The 22,099-nt window shown below is 41.4% G+C and overlaps 1 protein-coding gene across 1 annotated transcript; it reads left to right on the forward strand.

Annotated features, from left to right (window-relative positions):
- Window positions 1-4,544: 4,544 nt before the first annotated feature.
- Window positions 4,545-20,701, forward strand: ZRSR2 (zinc finger CCCH-type, RNA binding motif and serine/arginine rich 2). The gene is made up of 11 exons (XM_063342267.1): window positions 4,545-4,672; window positions 7,104-7,183; window positions 7,333-7,435; window positions 7,725-7,833; window positions 8,164-8,250; window positions 10,475-10,513; window positions 11,925-12,040; window positions 14,999-15,212; window positions 17,681-17,736; window positions 17,913-18,022; window positions 18,665-20,701. Exons 1-11 carry the CDS (start codon window positions 4,626-4,628, stop codon window positions 19,144-19,146), a joined length of 1,443 nt encoding a protein of 480 aa, XP_063198337.1. The 5' UTR covers window positions 4,545-4,625; the 3' UTR covers window positions 19,147-20,701.
- The last annotated feature ends 1,398 nt before the right edge of the window (window positions 20,702-22,099 follow it).

Genomic DNA, 22,099 nt, shown 5'->3' on the forward strand with positions numbered 1-22,099 from the left:
GATCATCTAGTCCAACCCCCCTGCCAAAGCAGGGTCACTTGGAAGGTAACTTTTCTTCCAATCAATGGCATTTTTAAATATTGTCTTAAAAAGCACTGTAACTTTTCAGGTTACAAATGGAGTATATCAGCATAATCTAAAAAGACAGACGTTTTGACACTCCTTATCTCTGTAGTAAATCTACATGCATGGATTAACTTTCTATCCAGCCTCTTTTCTCCCATTTTGGTGGGATATGCAGCACCATTTAAGCACATCTGCATTTGTTTTGTCACTGATTAATCAGTCAGGTATCAGTTTGCTTGAACAAGTGACAATCTACATGCATATATGCAGGGGGTATGTTTTTAATTCTGTACTTCATGAGGTATTAGACTTTCAAATAGTTCCTCTTTTATAGTAACTTTGTTTTTCCTAACTACTGTTGAGCTACACGTCATAGACGTGCAGAATCTCATACACGATCTCCATCTTAAAAATACCATTAAACTAGTGCAAAGAACTATTTCTCTTCTTGTACTAAATTAATTTGTCTGCACAGTTGAAAATAACAGTATCATTTTTTTCAGTGCTTGTGACCTCCAGAGGTTCACATATTATCTGTATGTATATACTTAATAGTATACCATAATTTGGACTTCCAAACAAATCAAGAGAGGACTGAAATTTCAAGAAAGCATATGACTTGGTAAAAACAAACAAAACCCTTCCATCTTCTCGACGTGATTAGCAATGTACTTTTCTGCTTCTTTCAATGTCTTTGAAATGGAAAAACCCAGGAAAGTAAAAAATTGATAGCTATCATATAAGTTAATTAACAGCTATGGCCAAACTTAACCTCAGTTTTCAAATTCGACAAATTAACAGTTTTAAACTCTGAGGAAGTTAATCTTTAGTCTTAAATAGTTGTGTTCAACTCTTATGAAGAAAGAGTCAATGTGCTACTGTCAGCATTAGTCACTCATGGAAATGTACCTGGAGCACTGCAGGTCTAATTCTCCACGGTGCCTCACAGTACCCCAGGTGCAATGGAAACAACCAACGCTGCACGTCTGCTGCAGACTTCAGAAGTGAGATTAGGATCTAAGCAAATGTCAGTATCATCCAATAGACCAAGCAGGCTGATACAGGTCTAGCCTAAGTCTCATTAAATGAGAGCTTTTCCAGTAATTTTGGGCGGAACAGGGTACTGAATGAGGCCCATAACCACTGTCATCACTGTAATGATGCAAAAGTGACTTACATTGTCATAGAGTGTTTTATCAGCACACACAAAAGTAGACAGTATGTGAGAAATCATTTACCTCTTGAGACAGTGGCGTAGCCATTAGGCAGCTGGTGGGGGAAGGACAGGCTCTCTAGAGTTCACACAGATTGCCTTGAAGTGTGCACTTTAAAGCAGAAAGCACCGAGGATTGCCCACAACTGGGTTGGCACAGAATAAAACCAGCAACTTCCAGCACAGAGGGGACGGATGGTGCTGCTGCCACCACTTCACTAGTAACTTTATAGTACAATCTACAGCCCTGAAGGATCAACTCACCGCTTCCCATCTCAAACCCACACTTCCTGAATGTCTCCTAATCAACACATATTTTCTGAGTCAATCAAATCCACACTAGTGATTTAACTGTCATTTCCCACACATTCTCCTACATCCACTTTCTTCAGCCACAAAGATAAAAGCTGTACGATTCCATGAGGAAAGGCACTGCTCTTCATCTGGAGCATATGACAAAAATTATGATGAGGACAACTGTTAAATAATCTGCGTGCCTACAAAATGCGACCTTTTTTTTTCCCCATGGGGCTTGGGCATACAACAAAGAAAGTGAACTCTTTTCTTCTGCTTCTGCCAGTCCACACTAGTACGAAATACAAGAGAAATGGAAACCAGAAGAACCACGTGAAAACGAAGCGGAAATGTGTGCTAAAGAGTACCTATACTCTTGCTCAGAGCTGGTCTACTGCGAATACATACTTCTGTGTATAGATCTTACAAGATTTATAAGGGACAATGGTACGTAACTTCAAGTTGTAGGAGAAATGTTTTGCTGTTCTGTGCTATTCTGTGAAGTATAATCAGTGCACCCGCTATCGACCCTCGCGTGATCGGGTTCACATAGCACCATGCTGCATAGGTATATTTTTCTTTAGGAAACATGGAAGAGTGAGTTCCACAAGCTTCTTGACGTTTTCCACAAAAATAAACTATGCTTGGAAAAGGCTGTGGTCCATACAGTGCTAGCCCTCAGCATAAGGGCTAACAACTACTGACCAGAACGCTATATTACTTTGGATATGTAAATGGCTCTTGCCAACCTGGAATGACCATATTTGTTTCTTTCTGACAATGTATCAATTAAATTGTATTAAATTCTGCACCTGTACTTGAATATAAAGCTGCTGTTCCGTGCATAAATTAATGAGAATAAACAAGATGGAGAAAACCGCAATTATTGCATTCCTGCTTCAAAGAGGCATGACAGCTTTTCCCAGAATCATTAGGAGTACCTGTAGTAGCTGATTTATTTTGTGTTTTCTTCTACAGAGATCCTCCTTTTCATTACTCAAATATATAAGTTTAAGTTCTTTCCCCAAGTATATTGGGAAAATGGCGTAATGAAATCTATCATATTAATGAAAGAAATGACTGAATTTCTCAAATTTTACTTATAGCTAGCTTAAAGGAGGTTTGATGTTACAGCACTTACTCTGTTGAAAGGAGGATGAAAAGTTAGAGTTGTAATTCCTTAATGAAATAAGATTTACGAAACAAATTTGATTGTGTTTTTTCAAAACTTTCATGGGTGTCAATGGCTCACGAGTTGTAAAGTGCACAATACTGCCATCTTCTGTATCTAAGAAGCAGCAAACTACATGTTATTTTACATGTATGTTCTGTGCAAGCAACCAGTAATAGTGATGTCAACTCCTTTGTTTTAAAAGACAATCTAGAATCCGAAACATGGTTAAGTAATAGCAGAGAGGTCACGGTCTGAATATTCATTGGTCAAATAGGTAACTGCTGACTACAGCAGTCACATGGTTGCTTTGAATAACTTCACTGAGCTTCAGAATAAATAAGAGGATACTCATTATGTTGCTAATGAACAGCACAGTCAATGAGTCTGATTTTGACAAAGCCTGCTCTGGTATGCTTCACTGCCAGCGGCTCAGACTATTTATGCAATATACTACCCCTGGGATATACAAAGTAAGCTCCTACCTTGTGGCTTATGACAATAATTTAGATCTTAATCAACAATGTACATTATTAATGGCTATGCAAAACATGCCCAAATAAAACCTACAAATTCATTGCCTCTGAAGGCTGCAATCTATAATGCATGCCACCGAGGAATTGACTACCGACAACTTACATATTTCAACCCATCATACCCATGACAGTCTGCGCATTGTAACTCATTTCCTGCCACGAAATATGTTTATAATCAAGACAGGTAGTATGCCTCAGAGATGATGATGGTGTCAGTGTCAGAGATGATCAGCAGTGTCAGTTAAATTCATCAATATACTGGTTGGTCTGGCGTGCCCCTGCTACGCTGGAGCTGTGACTCCCCTCAGCTCTTTGACAGGCTGTATGGCAGGGCGGCCATCTATCACCCAGGTTCACAGCAGCCAAGAGACACACTAGGACCTTGCCTCGTAGCAGGCACCACACACCTCACATTTCCACACGTATTTTCCAAAGGAACCAATGCATCTTACGGAGCACAAGCTGTCAGCAGCTGCTTACTACAGCTGTGGAGCATCCACACCACAATGTGCAGAAAGAACTCAGGCTAGCTGTGATACTGGGCACCACATACTCTGCGGTACTCAGCAGGACTGGGAAAAATTATATCTATCACAATAACAGATTCAGTGGGCTGAATCCGTTTTTTAAAGAGAGTTTAGCAAATTGAAACTTACAATGCTACTTTTCAGTGCATTCACCGAATCCTAAACGCTTTTGACGGGAGGAATAACACAAACGCCATCTCATCTTTCAACATATGAATTGCTTTCGTCTTGTGTCCTGAATTTTGCAAAGGCAGCTCTAACAGCGCACGAGCATGCTGAGAGCAGCCGGGCTAGCCGCTGATCTGTCACCACCCAGCGCTGGTTTCCCTTCCCCCTGCTCTCGCTGCCCAGCGGGTGAGAGCCGTATATTCAGACGGTTACTGCAGCCAGCTGAGGACCAGCTGGATCATCATCACTACCAATCACCACCCCATGCCACCAACCCCTGCGCCTCCGTGCGTCCTCCTCAGCGACCGAGCCTGGGCCGCAGACAGATGGCAGATGCCCCTGCCCGCCCCGACGCGCCACCCGGCCCCGTAAACCGTCCCATGCCGGCTACTGCGCTGCCCGCCCCGCTCCCCCTCTCCGGGGGCCCAGCCTCACGCGCCGACCGCCCTTCACGAAGCGGTTCGAGCGCCCTGCTCGTCCGTTACGGCCCAACGGACGCCCACTGCGCGTGCGTGAGCGCGCTCGCTCGCTCGCACCGCCCACCACCCCGCCGCCGCCGCCGCCGCCGCCGCCGTTCCCGGCGCGGCTGCCGGAAGGGATTTTGCGCCCTTCCGCCGTGGCGTCACGTGACATCCCCTCGGTAACGCAAGATGGCGGCGCCCATGTTGCTGCCCGAGTCCCCTCTGGGGAAGTTGAGGTGAGGCGCGGGCCGGTGCCGGCGCTGGGCCTCCCCGCCACCTACAGGGACAGGGGGAAGGGCCCAGGGATTCCTGAGGAGGGCCGCGGCCCAGCCCCGGCGGCGGAACGCCCAGCCGCGCGGCGGCCGAGGCTGAGGCCGCCTCGCGGCCGGGCCCGGGAGTGGCGCAGCTACGTGCGGCAGCGGCCATGGCCGACCGGCCGCCGCCGCCCGTGGAGGTGGCGGGCGACCGGTGGCGAAGTGGGGGCGGCGGTTGGGAGCGCGGGGGGCGCCCGGGGGCGGGGCCGGAACGGGGAAGGGGGGCGGGGGGGCACGGCCGCCGTGGGGGAGCCGGGGCTGCCGCCCGTCCCGGCCACGGGGGAGCCAGCGCCGGGGTTTTGCTGCGTCCCGCCTGCCCGCGCTGTTGGCGGGGCGGGAGTGAACGCCCCACGCCCGGGGGAAGCGGCGGTCGTGGGGCTGTGTGAGGCTCGGTGGAGGCCGCGGCGCGGGGAGGCAGCCGGCGTCTGTGTGCCCGGGCCGAGCCTCGTCCAGCCTCCTCCGCAGATGGCGGGATCCCCGGTGCGGGCCGACAGGGCTTTGCAAGCGCCCACGCCCCCCGCTTGCTGGAGTGGCCCCGCTCGCCAGTGCCGTGCAGCTGAAGGGGGAGGCGAGCCCCGGCCCCGGAGCGCCTGGGGCACTGCTGCTCCTTGCGCTTCGGCTGTTTGCCTTCTTCCACCTCGCGTGCTGCTGTGGCTGGGATTGAGGAGAGTTGCTTGCTCTCTTCTTTCCTTGGGCTTCCAGATCACCTAAGAAAGCCTGGGAACTGGGAAGGAGGTATCCTCGCTTGTCAGCCCTAGGTACCTGCTGAGTGGATGAGATTCGTTTCAGGCAGGTGACATTACGGGAGGAGTTGCCAGGCTTGCTTGATCAAAGGTAGAAGGCTCAAATGTGGGCAGAGCATGTGGCCTGGCATGAATCTTTGAGAGCAAGCGCTCTGCTGCTGGGGTAACCACCACGGTCTTATTGATGGCATGCACAGGTGTGCAGATGGTGAATTTGTGAGTAATCCTGAACAGAAGGGTTAGAGATGCAGGTGAGGTTTTGGCTATCTGACTTACACCTATGGAATCCTTTAAAATTACATACTCCGAAATGGGAAGATTTTGATCTCCTGTCAGTATTTGGCATGGCAGAATGACAAGAGTTGAAGATCATCCCTTCCTCCTATTTTTCAGTTACAAACTGGCTAGAAAGAAGAGAGCTATAATGAAATATGACAGAAAAGGTGTTGATATGAAAAAGCTTTCTGGTACTTAGAGGACTCTTAACGATAATAAAAGCACAGTACTGTTTCTAGGCAGCCTTGCAGAGTTGTCACACAAGCAAGGATGAGTCTGGCTAAGCTTCAGTAGCAGAAGAGTAGACCTGAGCATTACCTGTGGTGGTTGTTAAGTGTGCTTTTATCTATATAGTAGGATTCCTGTCTTTGGAGACTATCAAGGGAGAAGGGAAGGGACTTAAAATTTCATACCTTGTAAAAGAGAGGAAGACCAGAATGTGCTTTAAGGTGTACCAGATTTACAGAGTAGGAGCTTCCCAAATTTTTCTCCCTAATCTTATCTAGTGACCAGGTTTCAGGAACTAAGGGAGATTTCATGGAATTAGTGATAATGTCAAGTACTGCAGAGCGCAAGGAGGATGAGACCCTTTATATTCTGTCTGAACGTGATTGTTGCTACTGCAGCTCTAACAACATAGCTACAGACTTCATTGTTGTCACGGTTTAACCTCAGCTGGCAACTAGGACCGTGCAGCCGTTCACTCACTCCCTTTCCCCCCCTGCAGTAGGGTAGGGAGAAGAGGGAGAAAAAGGAGGAAAAAAACCCTCGTGGGCTGAGATAAAAACAGTTTAATAGAACAGTAACAGAAGAGAAAAATAACAATAATAATAATGGTAAAAGAACATATACAGTAAAGTGATGCAACAGAAATTGCTCCCACCACCTGATAATTGATTGCCCAGCCCATCCTGAGCAGTAATTGTGGGTTTCTGTCTTCCATTTGTATACTAAGCATAACACCTATGGTGTGAAATATTCCTTTGGCCAGGTTTTCCTGCCTATGACCCCTCTGAGCTTCTATGGGAAGCTGGAAAAGTCCTTGATTTACTATAAACGTACTTAGCAACAACTAAACCAATATGCGTTATCAACATGATTTTCATACTAAATCCAAAACACAGCAGCTACTAGGAAGAAAATTAACTCTATCCCAGCTGAAATGAGGACGATCGTCATGTTGGATGTCCCTGTAGAATTACTGTTTCATATGAATAGCTGTTAATTTTGCAGTTTGTGGGGTTTTGTACTGCTGATGTAAATTGAGTGCATGTAGGACAGTAAAAATCCTTTGTTTGACTGCTTTAATGTAAATAATATTCTCTCACCTCCAGCCATCAAAAATACAGAGCTATTTTGAAGAAAGAAAAGCGAAAAAAAAAGCGACAGGCGCTTGCCAAACTAAGAGACTCAGGTAACCGTGAAGCGTTTTGTATTGTCAGTGGAACTAGTAGTGATCCTTTTTCTTTTCTTTTTTTTTTCCTTTTTTTTCTTTTTTTAAAAGGATATAATTTTGTGTATCTTTGCTGACTATAGCATCCATTGTTTTCTGTTTTTTCTCAGAAGCTACAGAAAAAGATGAATCGGTGTCTGAGGAGGGAGAGGAGGAACTAGAAGAAGAGGAGGAAGAAGAAGAAGAAGAAGAAAAAAAACTTGAGGCGGAAAGGTGAAAAATCTAGACAATGACATATATGCAGTAGATACATTTGTAGTCAATTACATTTTGATACCTTGAAAAGTTTCAATATATTCTGTAAGTAGAATCGTTTTTGTATATTTCAGGCTGCACAGTTCTGCTCTGAAGTCTGAATGATTCCTGTGGAATTTTCTCTTTTAAAGAAGATTAGATTAGCTGTAGTTATTGCTGAACTAATAAATTTGAATTGTATGCATGACAATTGTACCAGTTGGTAGTCATTAAAATTTGTCTAAGTGGTGTCTGGTTTCCTTGGTAGACAAAAACTACATGAGCAGTGGTTGCTGAGAGAAGAAAAGGCCCAAGAAGAGTTCAAGCTTAAGAAAGAAAAAGAAGAGGCTGCAAGAAAACGTCAAGAAGAAGAGGAGGTGATGTATAAACTGAGTGTTACAGTTGTGTCTGGCAATAAGGAAGACTTAGCATAATATCTCTTACTGTTCTGTAGTGGACCCAGTTTTCTTGATGTTGGCATGTTTGAAAGCGTAAACTCTTCTTTCTTCCATTCTGGAAGAGCAAAATTAAAAAGGCGGGGGGAAAGAGTCTTTAAAAGGGTTTTTGTCCAGGCATTTAGTTGCTTATGACTGGATGAGAACTTAATGGTCAAGGAGTTTAATACAACACGATAGTTTTGAATTTGACTGTTCATGAAGCATTTGTTCCCTTGAATAATTTTTTTAAAATATTTTTTTGTCATAAAGAGGAAGATCAAAGAAGAATGGGAAGAGCAGCAAAGAAAAGAGAGAGAAGTGGCACAGCAGAAGCAACAGGAGAAGAGAGAGAGAGAGGTGATTTCCTGGCAGTGGGAGGATAAACATGTTACATATCCTATTACATTATCAGATGCAACAGTCTATGCATGCTGAAGAGGGATTCTATTCTAATTAGCAAATGTATAAATGTGTTAATTACTTCTTCTCTCCATTCTGTCTAAATTCTCGAAACTCTTATTCACTGTTAAAGAAGATCTACTGAATCCGTATACCTAGAAGGGTAACTAGTTTTAATGCATCTGGTTGTTCATAGTTTGTAATTTTTTTTACATGGGTTAAGTACAAAGGCACACTGTGAATGCAGATTCTGATATGTGCACTTTTGCATCATGCGTTAAAATGCATCATCCTTACTTAATGCATCATCCTTACTTAATGTCCCAGTTGAGCACAGTCAGTGTTGAAGAAAGTGCCCAATGAGGATATGGAATGTGGAATTACATTGCTGCTGTTCCTTAACACAGTTCTTAATCAAAAGATATATCACAGCTCTTCTTTACCTGGCTCATCCAACAGGACGTATCTTTTTTTCAGAGCTCCTTGGGTAGAGGAAAAAATTATACTGAAGATGCTAGGCATTGATAACATTTGTGCTAACAATACATTCTTCTTAAGTTTTAGAAGTTGAATAACGTGGATGTAAGGTGTCCTTACGGAAATCCAATGTGAGAACTGGCCTATCGCCAGTAAAGGGTGATTGAAGCTTTCTAGGATCCAGTCATTTTAGCTTCTCCACAGTCACAAAAGATTCCAGTCATTTCACTGGGAGGTGTCTTGCTATGGGGTCTGGTAGCCACAGCAGGAGAAGAGACAGGAGTAAACACTATCGTCTCCTGCATTTAGTAGTTGGTTGTGTCACTGATTGTGTAACACTTGCATGAGGAATGAAAAAGAACAGCAGTTGTTGTATTTCCTGTCTTACTTCCTCTTGTGTTAAGCGTCCATTTTTCTCTTTGCAGAGTAGGGACAGAAAATGATGGTTGTGTTTTGTTTTTTTTTAATGTTGAGCTATAGTTCTAAAAGAGTTGAACCACGGTAACAGTGGGATTTTGTTCCTCTCCATACGTCTGCATTTGCCCAAGCCCTCAGTGGTTCCCTGAACTAGATGGAAGACACTTTTTTTTGTTTGTTTTGGTTGGTTGGTTGTTGGTTTGTTTTGGGTTTTTTTTGGGTTACTATTTTACTGGTTTAGTGAGGTAAATTTGTTCATAAACGGCATTGACGGGCACCCAGAGGGAAACTGAGTACCCAGCTGTGGGTGGAGCCACCCATTTCAGCAGTGGAAAGTTGTTCAGTCAATTTGTCCTGTCTTTTGAAACAGCAGTTTATTCAAATTCTGGCTTACTGATTTAAAAAAAAAAAATCCCTCTCTAAGATGAGAAAACACATTTTCTGGTTTGGTGGTGGGTCTTTTGGTGTTCTTTTGTTTTGTTTTTCTTTAGTAGGGCGGATGATATCTGACATACTTGATGATTAGTACCAGATTCTGTCTGGGTCCTCATCTTAGATTGCATTTTTTTAATTTTATTTGCTCTTTCTCTTTTTTTAGTTTATCTAATTCTCTTCCAAATTTGAACAATGCTAGCATATTTTCTTGTATTGGTTATGTTTAAATGTCTTTTTTTCTTGGAACCTCCTAGAATAATTTGTCAGAACTAATTTCCAGCCAGTTTTGGAGACTGACTTTATTGTTTTGCTCAGGCAAATAGAAGGAAGGAAGGGAAAAAATATCCTCATTCTTTTCCTATATTTGAAAGGCTGGATACAGTGAACTTATGGTATAAAAGTTTCTCAAGAGTTACGTTTTCTGCTTTAACAGAGGTTCACTAAGCAAGTGTTTTTCTGTGTGTTGCACAGAATGTTCTAAGTTCAAAAGGTTAGTGCAACTAAATGATTATGAACTTAACTGTAACCAGATGAGTACTAGAGCAGGAGAGATATTTAAGTATTCAATAGTTCAGTGATAATTTTAAAAAAGAAAATGAAACTTTTAAAGTTGTCTAGCATTTAGATGAGAAAATCATCTACATGAGGGTCTTGTCTGATGTATCCTTTAACAGCTTTGTAGTACATGAATTGCTAAAGAGCAAAAGTAAAACTTCTCTTTTTAAAGCAAACCCCATCAAACTTTTATTATGCATAATCATTAAGTACTGTAAATTAGGTTCTTAACTAAAGAAACCAGATGTTTTGCGTGTCCTCAGGGTTTTCACTAGTCCTGTGTTTGCACCATTTATAGGCAGCTGTGCAGAGGATGCTGGATCAAGCTGAAAGCCAGGTATGTTCAGAGACTTTTTGAAACAGAACTGAAAAGTAATTTAATTGCCATCCAGTGTTTGCCTTCTAGCGTGTTGTCCATCTGCTCTCAAGAACCTAATGGCCTGAATAAATTTAATATGTAGTGGCTTGCACGAGCTGTAAACAATTATTTACTGGGTGCAACATAATTAAGCATATTTCTGGCTGGTTGGTGGCAATGCGGTTGTGCATGCTCATTCCTATTCAGGAGATCTGAGATCTGAGGAGATCTGGAAATACTGCTGTGTGCTGTTAAAAAACCACTATGCATGATGGTTTATTTGTGAATTAGAATTCTAAATAAATCTGTCAGTCCTTCTGGGTGGCAAGACAAACTTTTCTTTTAAGCAGATGGCAGGCTCAATATAAAAGGATTCAGCAGTAGAGGAGGGCACAGATCCTTAAGGAAAAAAAAAGGTGGGGGAGGGAGAAGCTGACTGCTCGGGTGCCTGGAAGAGCATGGATCTCAAGCTGGCAGTGTGTTGTGAAGAAAACTGCCGTCTTCATTTGAATCTTAGGGAGGATGTATTCAATTTTTCCTGTTGCCTTAAAGAATAATTTGGCTTTTTATCTCTGTCATATGGTTAAACTTGTGAAAATTCTTGCTCTGCTTAAACCACTGCATGAATCTGAAAATTTTTAACCTAATTAAGCCATTGTAGGTTGATTGCCATAGCTACATTGGAGTTGCATTCAGTTCCGAATTATGTTTAAACATTAGTTTAGGTAGGGATCCTAACTATTTCATAATATGAGTAGAAAAATGCTGCGAACTATTACCTGCCCAGAGCTCAAAATGTATTAGCAGCCATTTCTGCAAGGGAATAGACAGAAATACGGTATATTGTAGACTTCGTTTAGTATCAGTTCAGGGTTCAGTTACTTCCCGTTGAAGTGACAGTGCTGTTTTGTTGAAGGAAAATTATGGCTGAGATTTATGAACAGAACTGGTAGCAGGGTCAAATGCTGCTTGTAAATAAACAGAGTTTTCAGTTGATTTAAAATGAGAACTTAGTCTAGTCAGCTTTACAGATATTTTGTCTAACAAAATGAAAATCCCCCTTTTAAAATGCGTGTTTTGTTTGTAGTCATTCAAGGCACTCAGCCATCCAGTTTGGTGATTTTTTTTTTTTTTTTTTTTTTTGTTGTTGTTAAATCTTGAATGTAGACTTGTTCTTAAAACTAAACCACTATCAAAAAAAGAGATTTCCATCACCAGAGACCCAAGGCACTGGGCAGCTTCTTAAAACAATGCTTAACATAGGTTCAGCTTGCCTTGTAGTAACACAAGTGCTCATAATTGCATGTGGATTTAATTGATAGTATTATTTTGACATTACACTTCTTTATTGTTTTCTAACTTCTGCGTATTTTAATGTTTTTTTCCACAGCTGGAGAATGGTGTGACCTGGCATAACCCAGAGCCCCCGGAGAATATAGGAACAGAGAAGGATAGAGCGAATTGCCCATTCTATATTAAAACAGGTTCCTGCCGATTTGGAGACAGGTAATCAATTGAGTATTTACCAGCATAGAAGTGTTTTGGAGAGGTGGAAGGGAAGCAACTTCATTAGGTCATATGCAAACTGAAGAAAAATTGCTATATAAATTATTTTCATGTATTTGGATGTGGTTCTGTTATTCATGATGGATCTAGACATTGAGAGCAAAAGCGTTGCCTGTCTGGAATTGAACTATTTATTACTATGGCATATTATTGATGGTGCATTGTGGTTACATTGGTCGAACAGGCTTTTCTTTAGCTTTGACACATAGAATCACAGAATTGTCTAGGTTGGAAGGGACCTTTGAGATATATTCACATAGAATATATTTGATTTCTGTTTTTAGTACAGGCCTGATGTGTCAGATGTTGGGTTTTTATCTTGCCTATTTTGTGTATGCCGCATCATTCAAAAAAATCAAATCAAATCTCAAACGGACTAAAGCAAGTTAGGACACATCTTCATAGTTGGGAAAGCTGTTGTGTAGCTTCCAGAATTCTCCTGTTTGTATACTGTTTACATGTGCAATACATTCATTCTTGATTCTTGTGTACTGTTACGGGTGCCCTGTCTTGGGAGGGAAGTATAGTAAAAGGCAAAACAAGAGAAGGACAACAGGATGATCAGAGATGAAAAACAGCTTCTGTAGGAAGAGTGGCTAACTAGTCTAGACTCTGCTTTCGAAGTGATGATGGAAGAGGGCTGTGGTAGATGAACATTGAACTCATGAGTAGGATGGGAAGGATTATTTACTTTTATTATGAAACAGTTTAATTAGGTGTCCCTGAGTGTTTGCCATCTTAAAAAAAAAAAAAAAGAAAAGTACTTTCTCATATGAAACAAATGGCAAAACTTGTTACCAGAGGACATAGAGGAAGCCAAAAGTATAAACGTGTTCTGAAAGGGAACCAGTACAGGTTCATCAGTAACCATTAAAGATGATGACCCAAATGCTAGGAAATCCCTGAATTTTTGTGTGTGTTAAGGAGCAACAATAGCTAAGCAGGAAAAGACTCTAATATTTATTACGTGAATCTTTAGCATAAACTAGTAAGTCTAATTTACTAACTTGTGTCACTGAAACATGTGTGGTCTAGCTAGTATAGTTTTCTTTGTCCTAGAAGTAATTTGTTTTACGGTGCTGTATATTGTGGATAATTACATGATAATTCAGCTCTATGGAAGCTTCAAGTCCCCATCTTTTTTCTATTCTGAAATATGTGTTGAATTCCTAAATAAAACTTTGGGCAGCTGTTTCACTGTAGACAGCATTTTTGCTTTTCAAATGTTTAGTTCTTTGTAATCTTTGCCATATTTTTGCTTCAGTGGTATTTAATGGAGATTAATTATGGATTGGATAAAAATCAGTTTTGCGTTGAACTATGAATAGGCTTGGTTAAATAAATACCGAGATACATCATATTCTGCCCTTCTTCTCTCACCTGTAGCTGTTGATCTCAGCCACCTCTCCTTCATCTTCCTTCCTCCTGCTCGTATACCTGCTTCCTTCATATTCTGGTCATTTTAACCACTGGTGTTGACCATAAGTTGAAGGACTGAGATACACCTAGGAAAAGGACTGCGAGAATGGGTTGGAAGTTGAAATGGACCACAGTGGTGAAAACTGAGAGCCAAAGTTATCAATAAAAATTGCTGAACCTTGTCAAAGCTCACTGTGTCTTGAAGAAGCTAAAATGGACCGAGTTCACCGTTATTAATTTCCCCAGTAATCCAAACACTAATATTTTGTAGTAATACTGGATTTTGGGTCATTCATTTTCCTTAGGGTTCCCTTTGTTCTGTCATGTGCTGTATTCATTTTGTGTACAGACAATATTGGTTGGGCGTGGTATTTTGAGTTCTATCATTCAAATAGAAGAGTGAAATGAAACAGCTTCTAAAATGTAAAAAAAACCCCAAACCATCAAATTAGTCATCTCTGGTTATAGTCTTGGTTTGGGAGTTTTGGTTTTTGTTGTTTGTTTTTTTTTTAAATCTAAGGTGCCAACCAGAAAGTGAGAGTCAATTTCTAACTGACTGGATGTCAGTCAGAACTGACCTCCAGTCTGTCTGAAGTCTAGGTTGTCATTGCCCATTTTGAGACTTGACCTCCCTCCAATTTGTCTGTGCTTTGCCAGTGCTAGATAAGAGAGTAGACTAGTCTGACTGTTTTACTGATCATGCCATGAAAAGGAGAAATGTATTGAAGAGTGCATGACCCAGTTGCTCAGGGAAGTGTTTGAAACGGAGATCATAAAGTACAATGAAATAAACATGGAGGCTAACATCTATGTTCTTACTGAATCTAAAGGTTTGTGGGGGAGAACTGTATGTCAGCACGTGAGGGAGGTGCATATGCTGAATCGTGAGGGAGACCTAATACTTACATGGCCGCCAAGAGGATGCATATTAAGATAAGACTTACTTAGAAAAATAATTTTTTTTAGAAGTGGGAAAATAGAAATCTTGTACCTGAATCCAGCTTCAGGTCTAAACGTGGTTTCCTTCCCTGACTCACTCTCCCCACCCCCAATGCAATGAGAACAACTTCGGTAAAAGTCGTTCAGTTTGTGAAAAGAGCAGCAGGGACTTGCTTTAAAATGTCTTATAGAAGATTGTCAGCAGTCTTTCTGCAAACTCCTTCGGAAATGGAGACGACATTTAACCCTGGTAACCTAAAAGAAATTACCTCTTATTATGTTACTGGTATCTATAGCTTTTTGCAGGTGTGCTTTTTTCAGCAAAAACGTATTTATGCATGGCAGAAAGCATTAAGGTTATATGCAAACTCACTTCCAAAAGATTTGTTTTAATAATTGAAATATGTCGATTTTCCACTAATGGATTTTCTTTTGTAATAGCTGTTACTCAAAGTAGCAAGCATTTAAAGTTTCAACAAGTGCATCCTCTGCTGAAAGTGCTGATCTTTTCACTTTTCCTTCTTCGCTACAAATGTTCAGGTGTTCTCGCAAGCATAACTATCCAACATCAAGTAAGACACTACTCGTCCGAGGGATGTTCATTACTTTTGGTATGGAGCAGTGCCGAAGAGATGACTATGACACAGATGCAAGTCTTGAGTACAGTGATGAGGAGACCTACCAGCAGTTCCTGGAGTTCTACGAGGACGTACTCCCTGAGTTTCAGAACGTGGGGAAGGTTGTTCAATTCAAGGTATGCACCTGAGTGTAACAGCTTGTTAAAATATTTAACGTATACCACCTAAGTTGTGTTTAGTAGCCTTGACAGGAATTCTGTCCAGCATGCCCTAGCTAAATTCCATGGACATTACAGAACTATAAAACGTCCTTAGAATAAACTGTGCGTGTCTCATGTCACCTGTAAATTTGTCACTGCTGTTCTAGAGCAGCGTCTTAACTCTGGGTCAATCTTCTCTTCCATTCCCCTAAATGTTATAAAAGCTTGTGCTTGTATATTGCAAGTTATTTGTACCTGCTCAACAGTCCACTTACCTCAGAGGCCCTTTTTTACTTAGCCCGTGATAAGCCCTTGATGGTCCAATAAGACTGTTAGACTATATAAATGTATCTAGGCTATTGCATTTGTGCCGAAGGAATGAAATAGTGGGGGTATAAAATGAATTTGGAATATACCCCCAAACATTGTAATTTTAGGCCTGGTTGGATAAAATAAAATCAAATGTCAATGAAGTGAAAAGGCAGCAGATATTTCAGGAGGAGGAATTATAAAAAGTTACGTAAATGGTGTCGAGATTTGTTATCGATCCTTAGTTTCTGCATTTTGGTTTGCTGAATGTTCTTTCCTGAATTTTTCCCATTTATATTATGATTTCTTATGGGGGAAAAAAGAGGCATCCGTAAATGGAGACCTTGGAGATGAATGATGTGGTTAACAGACCCATGTTGCCCCAAAACATGCAGCCTGGGTGGTGAAATCTCCTTGTAGCAGAACCTACTGCAGCGTCCCTTTCTGCTCGCCATTCCTGAGTGTTTTGCTGCAGTCACCAGGAGGCACGCGGTGCCTGTTCTCCTTTTGTTTCCCTCTGGTGACAGCTGCCTCAGAACTGAGATTGTATTAGCATTTCAAGCAAGAGGAAAGTAGAAAAAGTGAATTTTCAATAGCTGTATAATGAGCTTTATAGGTAAGAAACCGTCACTTGTTTGGAGGAGTATCCCCTCTGTATTTTGATTCATGGGATATTAGCAAGCTGTGCTCCATCCTAGAAGACAGGATGTAGATTCCCAGTGGAGCGTGGGCTGAAATGCTGTCTTACCATCAGACTCAGATCCTCGACTTTGTATCATTGTTGTTATATGCGACCGTGCACATAGTTGGGCCCCTATGACTAACAATGGGGCAAGAGCTTTTAGTGTGGCGTTTCTTAGCTTCTGAAGTAATTGTGCAACTGTAATATGATTCTCATGGGCATTTTCATTATATTAGAGATGCTCAGAAATTACATGTTGGCTGCAGGGATCTTAACTGTGATTGAGTTGAGCCTCTGCTACCATTTAGAATCACATTATACACACCCCTCTTCCACCCGACTTCCCTTTCCGATGTAGCCCATGGTTTTATTCTTGCTGTTCTTTCTGGGAAGCTAGTCCAGAACTTGGCAGATCCTTACAAAGCACACTTTGTTTGTGTGGTTTGTAAGGATCTGCCAGGTTCTGGACTAGCTTTCACCCACGGTGAAATCATTTTTGTTTGTTCTTGTGTTGACGTTGTTTATCTCAAATACTTCTGACTGCTTATGCTGTAATATTTAATTACACAACTGCTTGTCATTGTGTCTGAAGCCCTTACCTAATCCACCGCACAGAGAGGTGTTCTCTGAGGGTCAGTCAGGGTTCAGGGATGAAAGGAGCCACTTTTCTCATTTGGTGCAGATACCAGAAGAGGCCTGAGGGTAAAAGAGGCTGGGCGCACAGTTGTGCCGTGGAGAACTGCTTGAGCCTGCCTGTCTTGGAATCCTTTGTAACCAGCAACAAGCTTTTTGGAAAGCTTGCATTTTTGAAATGTATTTTTGAAAAGCTTTAGATATACTTAAAATGCTTAATTATTATGAAAAAAGGTGTTTCAGAACTGTATTGTGAACGCTAGTGACTTCAGCTTCTGTAACTTGTCTCACAGGGACACTGTGAAGGTAAATTGCTCTAACGATTCTCTCACCGTAATGAATCCTAAATTTCCACACGAGGATACTGCTAATTGTTTTCAGAGAATTGGGCTGTTGCACAGTAGGGTTGGCCCAGACAAGTGCAAGACAATTGCGTACAAGTTGTCTTGTGGGCTAAGTGAAGCAGAGGTCCCAGTATTAATCAAAGCATAATGCTGGAAACAGTCAAACATAAGCCCCAAGGGAGCTTTTTTTGCGCCCCCTTTTTTTTTGCGCCCCCTTTTTTTTTGCGCCCCCTTTTTTTTGCGCCCCCTTTTTTTTGCGCCCCCTTTTTTTTTGCGCCCCCTTTTTTTTGCGCCTTTTGCCTTTTTCTTTCTTCAAAACCTTTTATTTGGCTAAAACGAAATTTTCAGAAGAATATCACAGGCAAGTTCAGATTGATGAGCTGTCATAAATCGGAATGGCTGCCATCTCAACATGCGTGAGCTGCTGAAGAGCATAAACCTTCCGTTGCACTAACTTAATGTTTCCATCCCCCTAGGTCAGTTGCAACTACGAGCCTCACCTGCGAGGAAATGTCTACGTCCAGTATCAGTCGTAAGTACTTGCAGTCTTACTACAGTTTAGAACTAAACTCCAAAGTCCAGTAATGAACACTGTTTGTATAATTCAAGTGATTCATTCTCATAGTGTAGTGGGAGCCTAAAATTGGTAAGTAACATCTTAAATGATTGTACGATGAGAATGCTATGTGCGATTTTTACTTTTTAAAGGGAGAAGGACTGTCAGGCAGCTCTTGCTCTATTCAGTGGACGATGGTATGCAGGTCGACAGCTTCATTGTGAATTTTGTCCTGTGACAAGATGGAAAACTGCTATATGTGGTGAGTCACATCAACACTTGGAAAAGAGAATGTGTTTTACTGAGAAGAGTACTTATGGAAGTGAAAAAGAGGGGGTTAGCCTGTAGTTTTCAGGTCTCCCTAACATTGCAGAATATTTCTGTTTGGAAGACATGAATGCTAACTTCCTTGCGTAGATCTAGGAAAGAAAGGGAATATTCATATCATGTCACATAAGCGTCTGAACCATTTCAGTGGATTTACCTTGGACTGGAAAAGAAAGTTTGTATCCTAGTTTTGGAAATTATAATCTTAAAGTGAACCTACAGGAAGTACTATTTTATCTGTTTAAAAAGCAACAGCAGTTTCTGAACCATCAACAATTCTTAGCAGTAACTATCCCATTTTACTTACCTGTATTTACATCCTTAGATTAAGGTAGTAAAATTATTTATGAAAATCATCTTAAGCTAAAACCTTCATAACTGTTAGAAAGTTAATTACAAGAAGAGTGCATATTGAAAAATACTCTTGCATGAATTACATTGATAAGTGGTCAGATGCATGTTTTTCTGTTTGAAGAAGCAAAATTCAGTTTATTAAGTTTCTGTCCAGTAGGTACAAAATAAAGAAAGAGATTTAACAGGTCTGGTTCATAAAAAAGCAAACCCTAATCTGTTGCAGGCTTATTTGAAAGGCAGAAGTGTCCAAGAGGGAAACACTGCAACTTTCTTCATGTATTCAAAAATCCAAACAATGAGTTTTGGGAGGCCAATAGAGACATACGTATTTCTCCTGAACGGACTAATCAGTTGTCTAAAAACTCTGAAAGGAGAAACAGATCGAGCCATCGTGATGACTATTACAGCCGGTCAAGGAGAAGGGGCAGCCCAAGCTCAGATCATTCTTATCGGAGAAACGGAGAACCGGAGAGAAAAAAGAACCGCCGCAAAAACAAGAGAAGGCGCCGATCTGGCAGGTCAAGAAGTCGAGAAAGGAGGAGGTCTCGCAGCAGGGGGAGGAAGAGGAGAGGCCGCAGTCGCAGCAGAAGTCATAGTCGAACACGCAGTAGGAGCAGAAGTCGGAGTTCCTCTCGATCCAGGAGCAGGGGTAAAAAGAGATCGAGCAGCAGAGGAAAAAACAGCGAAACTCCCAAAACAAAGTGAGAATTACTTTTAGAAGTTGCTAATTGATCAAACATAAAGCTGACAAAGAAATCCTTCCAATAGGGCACCAGATACATTTGAGTTTCAAATAAAGTGTTCTTGCACATTACAATGTTTCTTCCTAATAAAGGAACCTAGTTTATTGTGTGCTAAGCTTCAGAAAATTGGAAGTTTAAGTCCTATATAAGGTGTGAATGTCAAGTACTCTAGCTACTCTGTCCCTCTGAACTGCTGCAACATCTGGATGCATACCGAGTACAAATAGAAAGAGAAGTAAAGCTTATTTGGTATATGCTTATTTCTGTGTTATGTGTGTGTTAAGTGTTTACTGTCCCTGTAAAGGAGTTAGCACAGAACAGCCATCGTGCTGTAAATTCACACCACAGCATACTGCAAACTGAAGTCTGTGTAGAGGACTGCCGTTTATATTTTCCGTCTGTTTATGGGAAATCTCTTTCTAGTCAAAGTAAATATAATCATGTTATGAGTTGGAGAAAAGGGATCTAAAAGACAACACTGTGTGATTGTACAATACTTGCCCAGTAGGAGCTTTGTGGTCATAAGTGTCGGATTTTTCTCTTTCCCCCTGACTGAGCTGCTGAGCTAATTGCCTGTAGGGATTGCAGGAGACTAAAACCAACTAAGAAGTGCACAGAAAAACAATCACTTTATTCAGTACCTTAATCGCCGAGTAAGATGGAGACCATGCACTTGTAATCCTCAAGGGAGGACAGAAAATACTTTGCATACCTCTTGGTTGCATACCATTTGTAGTTGAAAACAACCTTCCTAACCTGTGATGGAGTGCTGGAAAAGTGTACATCTGGTAACTGTAGATACACACGTAGACGCGAAGGCTCAAGATGGTTGCAGAGTGGCTAAAGAAACTGAAGGGTTTGTACCTGGAAACAATACTTTAGGTTTTTTGGAGAGGAGGACTTGACTTAAAGCCTTTATAGGCTTATTTTACAAACAGTTTAAGGCACCCTACTGCCTAGCCTCCCTATGGTCAAGGCGGAGAGCAGGGTACATAAAAATGAAGTTATCAGGACAAAACTTTTTTGTAATGAAAGTTATATTAGCAAAGTACCTGCAATTAGATAAATCCTTACAAATATTTCTTCACTTTCAAATGGAAGATTTGTGCTGTTAGATGGACTGTACTTCACACTGCTTAACTTCAGGTATTTAACTTGGGCGCTTAGGTGTCCTTGGGTGCTTGGAGAGAGCAATTTGTGGCACTGCTGGTATCTGCAGAGACACCTCCCTCCCTTAAACCTCTCCAAAGAACTTGTGCTCCTGCTGAAGTTAGAAGCCTAAAATAGATGTGAAGTGCTCCCAAATAGATGACTCCAACATTATAACATAAAGTCCCGTAGAAAATCTGGATACCCAAACTTCAAGATAGTATTCCTCACAGCAAGACCATCTTCCCCCCAGGATAGTTAAGAGTGAACAAACATTGCTTCTGGATCTAATATATATATTTTTGCTTTTCTAAATGCATACTGCACCTAGCATGCTAATTATACATTTTTCCCTCTTTCATGTGTAACTGTTGTCCAATAGGGAGTAATACAACAAAAGTGCTATATATTGATGTTCAGTTCAAACCCAACTTTCACTATATATTGTCATAACTGTAGGCAGAATTGTAGCTTAGTTAATTTGATTAAATGTTTTAGTTATCAACAGATGTAGGAATTGTAATTTAATAGCATAACTTTTGAAATAACTTTTTTTGAAAGGCATCTTTCAAAGGATAGACAGCACTAAGTTTTAAATTGTATTTGAGGAAGTTGTGACCACCGTTTTCTCATAATGTATCATTTTCTGACTAGACCTTGCAGACAGATTTTCCTCCGAGGTTTCTGTTTTTTCATAGATGCTCACTTGTGTCTAGTTGAGTCACTCGTGCAGAATGTGGCAAACCCTGGTGCAGTTCCCCGCAGAGCGCAACTGAACTGGCATCTCCTACGTGCCGAGAGGCACCAACATAGGCCCCATGGCACCTTCCTTTCACTGGTGCTGCCTCGCCTCTGCCAACTTGTGCCGGTCAGCCCGCCCACTGGCTGAGGCTCTGGGGTGGAAGAGTTGGCTTATGCCACCTCTAGTATGGCGGCAGGCTATCGCTGAGCATTATCTGAGCAAAAATCAATCACTGAGCTCAGACAGAAGCGGTGGGAAGGGGTGGTGGGAACCTGTGACTGGTCGGGTGAAATAAGCAAAGCAGGCTGCTGTGGGATTAGAAACCAAGTGCCAACTGAGACCCATGTGAGAATTCCACAGGTAATTAGGCTCCTTGTCCCCACGGTTTTCTAATGGGATCTGGGAAGCTGAGCTGCTGTATTTTTTTAAAAAACAAGTTCTTATAATTAAAAAAGACTTGCTCAGAGATGCATGTAAAAATTTAAATATACTTTATTTCTGCTACTATAATGGCTGAAGCTTCAGCTTTTTTTCTTGAGGTCTGGACCCAAACTTGCTGGCCGTACGTGTGCAGTGTAGGACTGGTAGCTGTAATTGTCGTTCACTTTCACATGCAGGCTGTTCATTACACAGAAATTGAGTGCTGTAGGTCTGACATTTAGTTTGCATTTCTTAGCATGAAACCTGGAATTCAACCAGTTTTCTAACTTCAGAGTTCATATCTTTAAGTATTGTTTCCCTACTTCATAATCTTAAGTAGTGTTATATGCATGGTTTTGTGTTTCCTTATTAGCCGAGTGAGCTATTGATTCATAAGAGACAAAGAGACTAGAAGTTCTTAAATGTTAAGCTTAATTATTTTTTTTCCAAAGGGGACAAGCCCCAGAAGAACACAGAAAGGATTTAAATTTGCAAGGAAGAGCTTGTTCTCGCTGCCTTTTATTCTGCATATTCCACAGAAAAGGACCTTATAAAGTGAATTAATATTGGACAAGTTTTGGTTCGGTTTGGTTTTAATGACTGC

This window comes from Chroicocephalus ridibundus, chromosome 1 (assembly GCF_963924245.1).
Source record: "Chroicocephalus ridibundus chromosome 1, bChrRid1.1, whole genome shotgun sequence".
Classification (NCBI taxonomy): domain Eukaryota; kingdom Metazoa; phylum Chordata; class Aves; order Charadriiformes; family Laridae; genus Chroicocephalus; species Chroicocephalus ridibundus.